The sequence below is a fragment of the Eptesicus fuscus genome, chromosome 13, assembly GCF_027574615.1.
Source record: "Eptesicus fuscus isolate TK198812 chromosome 13, DD_ASM_mEF_20220401, whole genome shotgun sequence".
In the NCBI taxonomy this organism is placed as follows: domain Eukaryota; kingdom Metazoa; phylum Chordata; class Mammalia; order Chiroptera; family Vespertilionidae; genus Eptesicus; species Eptesicus fuscus.
The window spans coordinates 13,084,294-13,098,501 of NC_072485.1; the positions used below are offsets into that span (position 1 = coordinate 13,084,294).

The 14,208-nt window shown below is 38.1% G+C and overlaps 1 protein-coding gene across 1 annotated transcript in view; it reads left to right on the forward strand.

The window, feature by feature from the left end:
• The window catches only part of ATM (ATM serine/threonine kinase), a 146,289-nt gene that overhangs the window by 82,684 nt on the left and 49,397 nt on the right, over positions 1 to 14,208 (forward strand). The window contains exons 33-37 of the mRNA XM_054724708.1: positions 3,357 to 3,452; positions 5,428 to 5,599; positions 8,279 to 8,420; positions 11,450 to 11,626; positions 13,264 to 13,441. Coding sequence (XP_054580683.1) covers positions 3,357 to 3,452; positions 5,428 to 5,599; positions 8,279 to 8,420; positions 11,450 to 11,626; positions 13,264 to 13,441 — 765 coding nt within the window. The remainder of the gene's footprint in view (positions 1 to 3,356; positions 3,453 to 5,427; positions 5,600 to 8,278; positions 8,421 to 11,449; positions 11,627 to 13,263; positions 13,442 to 14,208) is intronic.

Consider the following 14,208-nt stretch of genomic DNA (forward strand, 5'->3'; position numbering starts at 1 on the left):
CCAGCCCCATTTATTGAAGAGCCTTTCTTTTCTCCATTGTATGTTTTTGGCTTCTTTGTCGAAAATTATTTGACCATATACATGTGGGTTTATTTTTGGGCTCTCAAATTCTATTTTATTGGTCTGTGTGTTTGTTTTTCTGCCAACATGCTGCTTTGAATATTGTTGCTTTGTAGTATACAGTAATTGGCAGTCAGGGAATGTGATATTCCAGCTTTTTTTTCTCAGGATTGCGTTGGCTATTCAGGGTATTTTGTGGGTTCATACAAATCTGATGATTTTCTGTTCTATTTCTTTAGAAAAAAAGACATTGGGATTTTGATGGGAATTGCATTAAATCTACATATTGCTTTGAGTAATATGGCCATTTTAACTATGTTGGTTATTCCAGTCCATGAACATGGAATATCTTTCTATATTGTTGTAGCTTTTTCAATGTCTTTTAATAATGCTTTGTAATTTTTAGTATTTAGGTGCTTCACACCCTTCAAATATTTTATTCCTAGGTATTTTATTATTTTGCAATTGCAAAAGGAATCTTTTTCCTTTCTTTTTCTGAAATGTCATTATTAGCATGTAAGAATGCAATGGATTTTTGTACATTTATTTTGTATCTTGCAACTTTACTGTATTGGTTTATTATTTCTAATAGCTTTTTTGGTGGAGTCATTAGGATTTTCCATATAAAGAATCATGTTATCTGTAAAAAGTGACAAGTTTACTTTTACATTCCCAATTTGGATGCTTTTTATTTCTTTCTCTTGCCTGATTTCTCTGGCTAGGACTTCCAGTACTGTGTTGAATATGAGTGATGAGAGTAGACATCCTTATCTTATTCCTGATCTTAGAGGAAAAGCTTTCAGTTTTTCACCATTGAGTATGATATTAACTAAGGGTTTATCATAGGAGGTCTTTATTATGTTGAGGTACTTTCTCTCTATATCCATTTTATTGTTTTAACTAGAGGCCCGGTGCACAAAATTTGTGCACGGGGGTGGGGGGGTGGGGGTGAGAGCCCGGCCTGCACCCTCTCTAATCTGGGACCACTTAGGGGATGTCTGACTGCTGGTTTTGGCCTGATCCTGTAAACCGGCAGTCGGACATCCCTCTCTCAATCCGGGACCTCTGGCTCCTAACTGCTCACCTGTCTGCCAGCCTGATCCCAACTGCTCTCCCCTGCCGGCCTGATCTCCCCTAACCGCCTCTGCCTCAGGCCCCGCCACCATGGCTTTGTCTGTCGGAAGATGTCAGGTCTAATTAGCATATTACCCTTTTATTAGTATAGATTGTAAATGGGTGTTGTGTCATGTCAGGTGCTTTTTCTGCATCTATTGATATGATCATATTATTTTTATCTTTTATTTTGTTAATTTGGTATATCACATTGATTTATTTGCATATGTTGAACCGTCCTTGTGCCTCTGAAATGAACCTCACTTCATCGTGATGTATTATGTTTTTAATGTATCATTGTATTTGATTTGCTAGGGTTTTGTTTAGGATTTTTGCATCTGTATTCATCTGAGATATTGGTCTGTATTTCTCTTTTTTGCGTAGGTTTTCCTTGCAAGGTTTTGGTAGTAGGGTTATCCTGACCTCATAAAATGAGTTAGGAAGCTTCTTCTTCAAATTTTTGGAAGAGTTTGAGAAGGATAGGGATCCAGTCTTCTTTGAATGTATCGTAGAATTCACTAGTGAAGCCATCTGGTCTTGGGCTTTTGACGTTTTGGGAGTTATTTCTTTAATTTTTTGTTGTTGTTGTTGTTGATTTCAGAGAGAGGAAGGGAGAAAGAGAGATAGAAATATCAATGATGATGGAGAATAATTGACCGGCTGCCTCTGCACACCCCCTATTGGGGATTGAGCCCACAACCCGGCATATGCCCTGATCAGTAATTGAACCTTGACGTCCTGGTTCATAGGTCAAATCTCAACCACGCTTTTTGGGAGGTTTTTGGTGGTGGTTTCAATTTCCTCATTGTTGATGGGTCTGTTTAGATTTTCCAGTTCTTCATGATTCAGTCTAGGAAGGTTATTTATTTATTCATTCTAGGAAGGTTCGAATTTATCATTTTTTCTAGGTTATTGAATTAGGTGTTATATCTAATAAAAGCCTAGGTGGCCCTCGTGCCCTCATGTCATCACAATATGGCCACCCCATGTCATCACAAGATGGCTGCCACAAGATGGCCGCTCCCCCACGTCGTCACAAAATGGCCAGCAGGGGAGGGCAGTTGGGAGCGATTGGGCCAGCAGGGGAGGGCAGTTGGGGGCGACCAGGCCTGCAGGGGAGGGCAGTTGGGGGCAACCAGGTTGGCAGGGGAGGGCAGTTGGGGGGCAGGGGAGGGCAGTTGGGGGTGACCAGGACAGCAGGGGAGCAGTTAGGCATCAATCAGGCTGGCAGGGGAGCGGATAGGGGGCGATCAGGCTGGCAGGCAGAAGCAGGTAGGGGCCGATCAGGCAGGCAGGCAAGTGGTTAGGAGCCGGCAGTCCTGGATTGTGAGAGGGATGTCTGACTGCCCGTTTAAACCGGCAGTCGGACATCCCCTAAGGGGTCCCAGATTGGAGAGGGTGCAGGCTGGGCTGAGGGACACCTCCCTCCCCCAGTGCATGAATTTCATGCACCAGACCTCTAGTTCTTTCATAATGTTCTTGAATGATCCTTTGTATATCTGTGGTATCTGTAGTAACTTCTCTTTCTTTTCTAATTTTATTTACTTATCTTTTCTCTATTGAGTATAGCCACATGTTTGCCAATTTTATTAATCTTTCAAAGAACCAGCTCTTTACATTAATTTTTTTGTGTAGTCCTTTAGCTCTCTATTTTATTTAATTCTGCTCTAATTTTATTATTTCCTTTCTTCTGCTTACTTTGGGCTGCTTTTCTTCTTCTTCTTCTAGTTCTTTAATATTCAATGTTAGGTTGTTTACTTGGGATTTTTCTTGTTTCTTGACATTGGACTGTAATGATATAAACCTCCCTCTTATTACCACATTTGCAGTATCCCAAAATTTGATATGTCATATTGTCATTCTCATTTGTCTTTCTATATCTTTTGATCTCACATTTTATTTCTTCTTTGACCCAGTCGGTTTTTCAGTAGCATGTTTTTTAACCTCCACATATTTGTATTTTTTTTTACTTCCTTTTTGCAGTTGATTTCTAATTTCAAAACATTGTGGTCAGAGAATAGTTTGGTTATCACAATATTTCTTGAAGTGCTCATGATTTAAAACCTTTTCAAAAAACTTGGTAAAAGTTTTCTAGTCAGGTAATTTAAATATATAAAATTTAATATCATAAAGAAAAGTGTTGTTTCCATTATAGTTTAATTTTTTTTCAAAACTGCTTCTAGGTAACCCACAAGATGGCGTAATGGTGAAACTGGTTGTCAGCTTGTTACAGTTATCTAAGATGGCATTAAATCACACTGGTGAAAGAGAAGTTTTAGGTAAACTATTTATTTGGCTGAATGACTGTGAGTCTTTTGTTTGAGTGGTCATCTTTATAATTTCCAAAATCAGTAAAAGTTTATCACTTGGGGTATTGGGGAAATGTAAGATGCTAGCTAAGGAATATTTCTATTTGGCTCAAGTGTCTCTAAGCTGCCCTCCTTTCATATTTTCTTCTTTAGACATTCATTTACTTTTTTTACTTTATTCATAAAGTAAAAGATATTTATTTACACATTTATAACTGTGAATTTGAAAATGTTTTGTAAATATTTAGGAAAGTCAGATATACCTATTTGTAGTGAAGTTGAAGATAAATTGATGTATATTATAAATGACTGGTACTTAATATCGTTTTTATATAAGTGAAATAAGAATGAGGATTTGGAGTGCTGGATTAAAGTCAAATATTAAAACCATATTCAAGGCCTTTACTATCACCATTTGGAGGAAACCTGATGTACGATAAATACCCAATATCACGCCTAGAGTATAGCTGTTTAGGTTTGGTGCTCACAGGAGGGAAAAGTCACATTAAAACCAGCTTGAAGTTCTCATGACGGCATTGCTTCCAAGAAGAAAAGTGGGAGGAATAATAGCTGTTTCAAACAGCTTACTATCTTTCAGTGGAGTCTTTTTTAACTTCTCATTGGGAGCCTAATATCTAGGGTACTTAACATTTTTTGATAAATGTTTAATTGAAATATATCTTGCATCAGTAAATTGTACAGATCATAAGCATGTAACTTGAAGAATTTTTACAAGCAGAACACACACCTGTGCATCTAGCACCCAGACTGAGAAACAGAACCTATCAGCATCCTAGAAGTTTTCTTTAACCAAGGAATTTACCTTTGTCCATAGTAGCACTGGCTCTGGGGATAAATCTCATTTACTGCAAGAACCATAAATGGCTTTCCTGTGTAGCATAAAATCTTTGTACCCATGACTAACATCATTCTTAATGTAAGAGATTGATAGTTTTCTCCCTCAAATCAGGAACGAGACAAGGTTGCCCACTTTTACCACTGCTATAGCCAGAGCAATTGGACAAGAAAGAGATAAAAATTATTCAAATTGGAGAGGAAGAAGTAAAATGGTGTCTGTTCACAGATGCCATAATCATATTTGCATATGATCCCAGAGAATCTACAAGAAAGCTACTATAATAGAGCTGATAAATGAATTTAGCAAAGTTCTAGGATACAAGGGCAACACACAAAATTTAGTAGTGTTTATGTACACCAGCAGTGAACAATCTAAAAAGGAAATTCTATTTCATTTATCATTTCATTTGTAATAGTGTCTAAAAATTAAATACGTGCAGATAAACTTAGTCAAGGAGATGGAAGACTTGTACACATTCTCTTTGTTAGAAGTCAGTCACTAAGCACAGCTCAACACTCAAATTAGGCTTTACCTTTTGAAAGGAGGACTTCCAGAGAATTTGTGAACATATTTTAATAAGTTCCACCATGACTGGCAAGGAGCATGAGGGAGTCCTCTGGCATGCAGAAAACGTTCTATCTTTATCTGGGTAGTGATAATACAGATGAGAAAAAATGAATTATGTGTGTGTGCATGCACGCATTTGTGTATGTGTGAGTTTTTTCTGAACTGAGTGTTTAAGGTTAGTGAACTTTATGTACTTAATATCAAAAAATTTTTAAGTTTTAAAGTCTGCTGATACTCTAGTGCAGTAGCTATGTTTAAACTTTCATCCTTGATATCTATATTCTGTTACTAGTCTATTTCTTGGATATGATTTTATGGGAGAAATTAGTGCCCACATGGGTGATATGCAAAGGAAGTGATATAATATTTTGTTGCTTCTTTAATTTATTCCAAATCTTTGAGAAACACTGAACTCTTGGAGGATGACAGAATAGCATTACATTTTGGAACTCGAGAAATTTTTGTTGTATGTATGATCTCTTAGCTGTAACTCTACTGAAATGTAATTTCTGTGTATAGAGGCTGTTGGGAGCTGCTTGGGAGAAGTGGGTCCTGTAAATTTTTCTACGATAGCTATACACCTTAGTAAAGATACACCTTATACTAAGGCCCTTGAGTTATTTGAAGATAAAGAACTTCAGTGGACCTTCGTAATGCTGACCTACCTGAATAACACACTGGTAGAAGATTGGTGAGTACTTAATGATACTTTATTTCTGATAGCATCTACTTAATCTGACATTCAAGGAGAATGATACTGTATCTTCACATAAATTAGCAGTTCCAATAACTTTAAAGTTTTCTCTTTTAAGTTGCCATACTTTTCTTTCAATCTCAAGTATTTTAATGAAAATTGTTGGATTTTAATTAATGCATGAAATTACTGAAGCTCTTTTAAGTACCGAGCATTTGATATGGTGAACTAGACAAGGTCCATGTGAAATTCTGGTGAGAGTAGACTAGATAAATAGATAATAAGAAAATTGCCAGGTGGTTCTACAGAGAACATTAAGATAGGGGAATGCAAAGTGGGATATTGGGATATTTGTCAAAATCAAAGGTATCACTCTTCTCAGCTAGACTATTTAGGGACTTTTAAAATAAGTTGTAGAGCCTGGCCAGCATGGCTTAATGGTTGGAGTGTCGACCCGAGCACTGAAGGGTCTCGGGTTTGATTCCCTGTCAAGGGCACGTACCTGGGTTGCAGCTTCCCCATCCTGGTTAACTCTCTCACCTCGATGTTTTTCTCTCCTCTCTCCCTCTCTTCCCTCCCTCCTCCCTTCAACTCTCTATAAAACAATGGAAAAAATACCCTCCAGTGAGGATTAACAAACAACAACAAAAATAGTAAGTTGTAGAGCAGAAATTTCATAACTCAAAAATTATTAAGCTAATCAAACAGGGTTTTCACCCATTTATTCTCTGCAAAACAAAATTGCAACGGATTTTTCAGCTTGCTGGTTATGAGATTACTTTTGCTTGCTTTCTTTGCCCCCCTTCCCATTTATATATTTGTTTATTTTTGGTATATTTGAGCACCTCATCACAATTTTTTGGGTGTGGATTCAAAGGATTTTAGCCCACAACTGGGGCATCTATCTAAGGTCAATGGGTATTTTGCATCTGTTTCCTTCCAAACCCTCCCCCTCCTTTTCTTGGGGAATAAATGATTGAAGAGATTTTCCATAGAAAAGTTGCAGGCATTAAGTGTTTGGTATGTTACACAGTAATTTGCAATTGTTTTTTTCAGAAAAGGTGTACACAGATATTGGTTTGACTTAAACCTGAGAGATCTAGGGAAGAGGTATAATTTGTTGTTCCTATCTTTCTTTTTTTAAAATATGTTTTTATTTTTAGAGAGAGAGGAAAGGGGGCGGGGAGAGAGAGAGAGAGAGAGAGAGAGAGAGAGAGAGAGAGAGAGAGAGAGAGAGAGAGAGAGAGAGAGAAAGAAACATCAGTTGGTTGCCTCCCATATGCAACCCCACCAGGGATTAAACCTGAAACTGGGTATGTGCCCTGACTGGGAATCGAAAAAGTGCATGGGATGACACTCAACCAACTGAGCCACACCGGCCAGGACCCTATCTTTTTGTAATAGGGAAAATATCATTACAGTTCTACAGAGGGGATGTTGACCAAGGAATTCCCAGAATAGCAGGTCATGGAAAGCTTTGCTGAGGAAATGTCATTTGCTGATATGAATGATCAGGAATCAGCTCTAAGATGTTTAGGGATAAAACATTCCAGGTGGGGAATACCTAGAGTGGAAATAAGCTTGGTGTGTTTGAGAAACAGAAAGAAACCTGGTGTGGAAGAAGATGGCATGAAATAAATTTAGAAAGGTACAACTAATTTCGATTAGAAATTTAGATTTTATTTGAAATATGTAAAGCCATGGAGTTATACATAAGCGAAGTACTGTCATGATGTTGCTTACATTTTTACTCTGACTTTTTTATGGCAAATGGATTGTGATAGGGCAAAAGTGGAAACAGAAAGCCCTATTTTGAAACTTTTAGTAGTCCAGAGGACAAATGATGGTGACTTGGATTAGGCTGGCAGTAATGGAGATGAGATGGGAAATGGATGGAGCCAGGGTATGCTTTTAACATAGAGCCAGCAGGACTTGCTGTTTAATTAGCTATGGAGATGTAGGGAAATAGAGAGCAGTGAAGGTTTAATTCAAGTTTATCATTTATGCTTCTATGTCTTAAATTAGAAACCTAAAAGGAATTAGGCCTTTACAGTATTGGGCACTATGACATTTTTTTGTCAGCTGTTATATTTTCAGTGCTCTTGTATTGCAGTCCTCCTTTTCCTTTTTTTTTTTTGCAAAAGAGAAGGCCCTTCACTGTTTTACTAGAGGTTTTAGATGCGTTACCTAATGATTCTCAGCTAGCTTCTGGTCAGAATAAGTGTGTATTTACCATTTGTTTAAAATTGTTCTAGACAATAATTTTATCATTTGGAGGGAAATAGCATTCTGCCTTATCCCAAATTATTTGTATTTCTTAGAGAAAATATTATCAAAATATTGTTTTCTCACGTGAATTACTATTGCCATTCTTATTGCTCATTTTTATTAGTTGGTGTTATTTTACTTATTTTTATGAATCCTTTTATACTTAGTAGTTATATTACAAACTTCATTGAAGAGAATGTAAGTTTACTGAAAGAATATTAAAAATCCTTTGGTAATTTTGGCTGTGATATAATATAATTTTATAGATGTAAAATTTACCAATAAATGTCAAATTGTCCTAATGATATAAATTTTAGATTTCAGTTTTTTCATTGGAGGTTGTTTAACATTTATCAAACCTAATAGTTGATATATGTTTTAGTCTTTTGAATTATATCTGTTTTTCAGTGTCAAAGTGCGATCAGCTACTGTTACCTGTTTGAAAAATATTTTAGCCACAAAGACTGGCCATAGTTTTTGGGAGATTTACAAGATGACCACTGATCCCATGCTGATCTACCTACACCCTTTCAGAACATCGAGGAAAAAGGTCTTTCAAATAATAAATGTTTACTGCGTACCCACTATACTAGAATAGGTTTTTTTTGCTATGGATAGGAATATCAAATTGCTTAAATGGTATTATACTAACATTTAACCTCTTTTAGAAATAATTCCAACTGAACTTCCCAAATCCAAAGGATTTATATTTTTAACTAGAGGCCCGGTGCACGAAATTCGTGCACGGAGGGGGGTTGTCCCTCAGCCCAGCCTGTACCCTCTCCAATATGGGACCCCTGGAGGGATGTCCGACTGCCCGTTTAGGCCCGATCCCAGGGATCCCTAAATGGGCAGTCGGACATCCCTCTCACAATCCAGGACTGCTGGCTCCCAACTGCTTGCCTGCCTGCCTTCCTGATTGCCCCTAACCGCTTCTGCCTGCCAGCCTGATCACCCCCTAACCACTCTGCTGCCAGCCTGTTTGCCCCCAACTTCCCTCCTCTGCCGGCCTGGTCACCCCTAACTGCCCTCTCCTGCAGGGTTGATCACCTCCAACTGCCCTCCCTTGCAGGCTTGGTCCCTCTCAACTGCCCTCCCTTGCAGGCAGGGTGCCTCCCAACTGCCCTCCCTTGCAGGCTGGGTGCCTCTCAACTGCCCTCCCCTGCTGGCCATCTTGTGGTGGCCATCTTGTGTCCACATGGGGGCAGGATCTTTGACCACATGGGGGCAGCTATATTGTGTGTTGCAGTGATGATCAATCTGCATATTACTCTTTTATTAGATAGGATAGAGGCCTGGTACAGGGGTGGGGGCCAGCTGGTTTGCCCTGAAGGGTGTCCCGGATCAGGGTGGGGGTTCCCTTGGGGCATGGGGCAGCCTAAGCAAGGGGCCTGTGGTGGTTTGCAGGCTGGCCACGCCCCCTGGCAACCCAAGCGGAGGCCCTGGTATCTGGAATTTATTTTCCTTCTACAATTGAAACTTTGTAGCCTGGAGCAGAGCCAAGCCTGGGGCTCCCTCCGAGGCCAGCAGCCATTTGTGTTGGGGTTATAATTGAAACTTTGTTGCCTTAAGCGGGTGTGCCCGGCCAGGGTGTGCGGAAAGCTTTGCTTCCCCTGTTGCCGGCAGCAACCCTGGCCTGCTCTCTCAAGCTCCATTCTGCCGCCATTTGTTTGAATTTGTTTACCTTCTATAATTGAAACTTTGTAGCTTGAGTGGAGGCTTAGGCCTGGCAAGGGCAGGCGGAAAGCTTGGCTTCCTCTGTTACCTAGGAAACCTTGCTCTCTGTGGCTGTAGCCATCTCGGTTTGGGTTAATTTGCATACTCGCTCTGATTGGATGGTGGGCGTGGCTTTGTGGGTGTGTCGGAGGTATGGTCAATTTGCATATTTGTCTATGATTAGATAGGATTATGTGGAAAAGCTTAGATATAGATGGGCTAGAGAGGTGATGATTGATTTGGGGGGATTAGGAGGAGTTCTTAGTGATAGGCCTTTTTTCTTAGGAGTAAAAACCCTAACTTTGATTTCATAAAAGCCATTGATCCTGGGTGTGGTTATTAGGTGATGAAATCAACAACCAAGTATTTATTTATTTCTATAGCAAGTTTTAAATAATACAGATCCCTAGTGAAATATAAGATGACCTATCAATGTCTTCCTTTTTCCATGTTGTTATCATAAGATTCCACCAAAAGTACTCTTCAAAGGATATTTAAAAACTCTTGCTTCTCCTTTAGTTTGAACATTCTCGTTTAATATTTGAAGTAGTGCCTTTTTGTTGTTGTTGTTATTGTTTTGTTTTTTAGTCTTCACCTGAGGATATGTTTTTACTGATTTTTAGAGAGAGAAACATTGATGTGAGAGAAACATCGATCAGTTGCCTCCCGTATGCACCCTGACCTGGAATCAAACCCACAACCTTTTGGTGTGTGGGATGATGGTCCAATCAACTGAGCCAGCCAGCTAGGGCTGAAATACTGCTTTTAACCTTTTGCACTCGGATGTCGAGATTAAAATTACTCTTTGAATGTATCAATAATTTGAAATATTAAAAAAATCCAAATAAATAAGTTTGTATGAAAAGAAACTCCAGTTTTTTATTCTACTGCCGCGCTTTGTAAAATCTGGAGTATTTAAAAAATTAAATCCCAAGTAGAATAAAGGAATCGAGAAAAAAGCAAGCGAGTGCAAAGGGTTAAATGTATCATAAATATAATTTCAGTAGTAGTGAAATTAACAGTAATATAAACTATTAATAAAACTAGCAATGTAACCTGTAAAACACTATAGTTAGAACATTTTATGTTCTTATTTTATTTTGAAATCAATTCTGTGTGGTAGATTTGGACCGGTTTCGTATGTAATACAGATGAGGCGAGAGTTTGTGATTCCTATAATATGCTACTGTGAACTTACTACTGTCTAGACCAGTAATTCTTTAAAAAATATATATATTTTTTTGTATTTATTTCAGAGAAGAGAGAGGGAGAGAGAGATTGAAACATCAACGAAGAGAGAGAATCATTGATTGGCTGCCTCCTGCACACCCCCTGCTGGAGATCAACCCTGCAGCCCAGGAATATGCCCTTGACTGGAATTGAACCCAGGACTCTATAGTCCACAGGTCGATGCTCTATACTGGGCCAGTGGTCGGCAAACTCATTAGTCAACAGAGCCAAATATCAACAGTACAACGATTGAAATTTCTTTTGAGAGCCAAATTTTTTAAACTTAAACTTCTTCCAACGCCACTTCTTCAAAATAGACTCGCCCAGGCCATGGTATTTTGTGGAAGAGCCACACTCAAGGGGCATATGGCTCGCAAGCCACAGTTTGCCGACCACGGCACTGGGCCAACCCAGCTAGGGCTAGACCTACCATACCAGTAATTCCCTACCATACCAGTCTGACTCTCATATAAACATAAATGTATTTTAAATTTAAAACGTAACCCTGGCCTCCAGATTTAGTTTTAACTATATTTAGTTTTACTTGGAAACAGGTTTGTTTATATTTAGATAATTGTTTTCCAATGTATTTCTGATTACCTTATTTATATTTTCTGATCATTTTCTTTCTAGTTTTTAGAAGTACCTAGACTTGACAAAGAAAGCCCTTTAGAGGGTTTGGATGATACCAGCTTGTGGATTCCTCAAAATGAAAATCATGATGTTTGGATAAAGACACTGACTTGTGCGTTTTTGGATAGTGGAAGCATAAAAAGTGAAATTCTTCAGTTACTAAAGCCACTGTGTGAGGTAAAAAGATTACTTGGTCTGACTTCATTCCTCTCTAACTTTGCTTTGTTTCATTTGCCTTTTTCTCTTAATAGCTCTCTTTGCTTGTCCCATTCCACTTAGCTTGTGTGTACATGTTTGTGGCCCATAGTAAATATCTCTAAAAAGGGGGCTGTGGAACAGCACATCCTCCTCAGGCAGCATCACCCACACTCAGCTGCTGCGAGCCCATCAAACAGGATTGTCTTTATTTAGCCACAGCTTTATGCAGTAGGTTTCAGCCGCGCGGTATACATTCTGGATGAGTTCTAAGGGGTGCCTCAAGTTCTTTGTTACTAAGGATCTTTGTTAAGATCCTGATGACTAAATATTTATATTAACCAAAGTCTGCTCTTTTTTTGTTTGTTTACTCCTAATAAGGTCATTGTCATTTAATTTTCTCTGAGGTGCTTTCTCGAATGAGAAAAAGGCAGTGGGTAGCAGTTAGCACTACTTTTTTATTTTTGAAGGTACTCTGCAATTTATTTCAATAGAGAGTACAGGTACGAACCAAATCAAACAAACGTTTGTTATATGCTTTTATCAAAACAGCGCTATGATGGTGCTCTAGGACTTTTAACAGCTATCTAATTTATAGTTCTGCCAACCAAGATGCAACAGAAATGTGAAAATAAACTCTGACTAGGTCAAACATCCACCAATCACAAATAACTGGTAGAGAAGTGAATATTTTGGTGAAAGCAGTTTAAAAAGCAGTCCTTGTTTCTTACAGTTAATAAATCATCACACCGTCTGCAGGACTGCACTGCACTCGTACCAGGTCGGCAGAGTGAGATCCGGTGCACACACACAGCTCACTTCTCATCACTGAACCTAAGATTTTTATAAAACTCTAACTTTGGCCAGAAGATAAAGTGCTCCAAATACACATTTATGTATACTTCAATTCCTGGTTCCTTAAATTCTGTTTCCAAAACTGGCATTTTGACTTTAGTTTAACAAGGAAATTGTTCATCTGCAATGTGTCTTATGTGTGTGGCATGTGATGAATATAAGAAGATGGTATCTTTGCAAAAATAAGGTTGAGTGCTGTTTTAATACACCAGACATATTAAAGCACTTTTCTACACTCTGGAGTATACCAAAAATAAGTACCCAAATTTTATACCCAGAAATTGGGGTTTATTAAAAAAATAAACATTTTAACATCGCTGTTGTAGCTCCTCACTGAGTGTAGCCAATGTGCAAAAATCAGATTTTCAACTTTTCTCATAAACGTTGATCTCCATTTTTCCTTACATCAAATTAGAGAACTTGCTGTTATTAGTAACACTTTTCAACTATGAAATTTTACTTACAGTAGTGACATAATTTCATTTGTAAGCAATATTCTGTTTCATTATATGCAAATGGTCTAGGCTGGAAATGAATAATTAACATTGTAACTAACCATATATGTTTTATATAGATATTCTAGGTTAGTTGGAATTTTTTTCTTAAAAAACACTCTCTGGTACACATGTTTTCTAGCAGTACATTGAGGTTATGGCATATTCATCTATCATTTTATTTAAAGCTTACATGCCAGTAACATGGAAAGAAATTGTAATATATTATTTTTACTTAACCTATTGACTGGATGTGTTTGGTTATTCTAGGTGAAAGCTGACTTTTGTCAGACCGTGCTTCCATACTTGATTCACGATATTTTACTTCAAGATGCAAATGAATCATGGAGAAATCTGCTTTCTATGCACATTCAGGGATTTTTCACTAACTGTTTCAGACACTCCTCACAAACGAACCGATCCATGACCCCTGCAAGTTTGGATTCAGGTATTCTGTTAAAACTCTCACATTTACATGTTAAGGTCTCGGTTCTAGAGAAAGACAGATTGGTTTGAATCTCATCAAGTGGCTTTGTAGGTGTAATTCCATAACCTCTAAACATCTATTTCTTCATCTATAGAATAGAGGTAACAATTGTAACAAGTTTTCAATGAGATAATGTATGTAAAACACCATGATAACACTTGATGGATAGTATTCCCTCAGTAAATTTTGGCTATTAATTAATTACAGAGCATTCGGTATATGTCAAGCACTGTGCTTAGCACTGGGAGTATAGATGTGAACAAGACACACCCTATATTCCAGCATTGGAGAAAGCAGACAAATGTGCAGCCAGGTATTATAGGGACTGTGTTGGACATGGGATGGAATTTTCATATTAAAGCTCTAATTGAACCACTTTTTTAAAAGCAGACTTTTTTTTATTATAAAATTATCTTTATTGTGGAAAATATAGAAAAATGAACATAAGTTTAAAAGATTACCCATAATGCTATAATCTAGGACAGTGGTTGGCAAACTGCGGCTCGCGAGCCACATGTGGCTCTTTGGCCCCTTGAGTGTGGCTCTTCCACAAAATACCACGGCCTGGGTGAGTATTTTGAAGTGGCGTTAGAAGAAGTTTAAGTTTAAAAAATTTGGCTCTCAAAAGAAATTTCAGTCATTGTACTGTTGATATTTGGCTCTGTTGACTAATGAGTTTGCCAACCACTGATCTAGGATAATAACAGTTAACATTTGGTATGTATCCT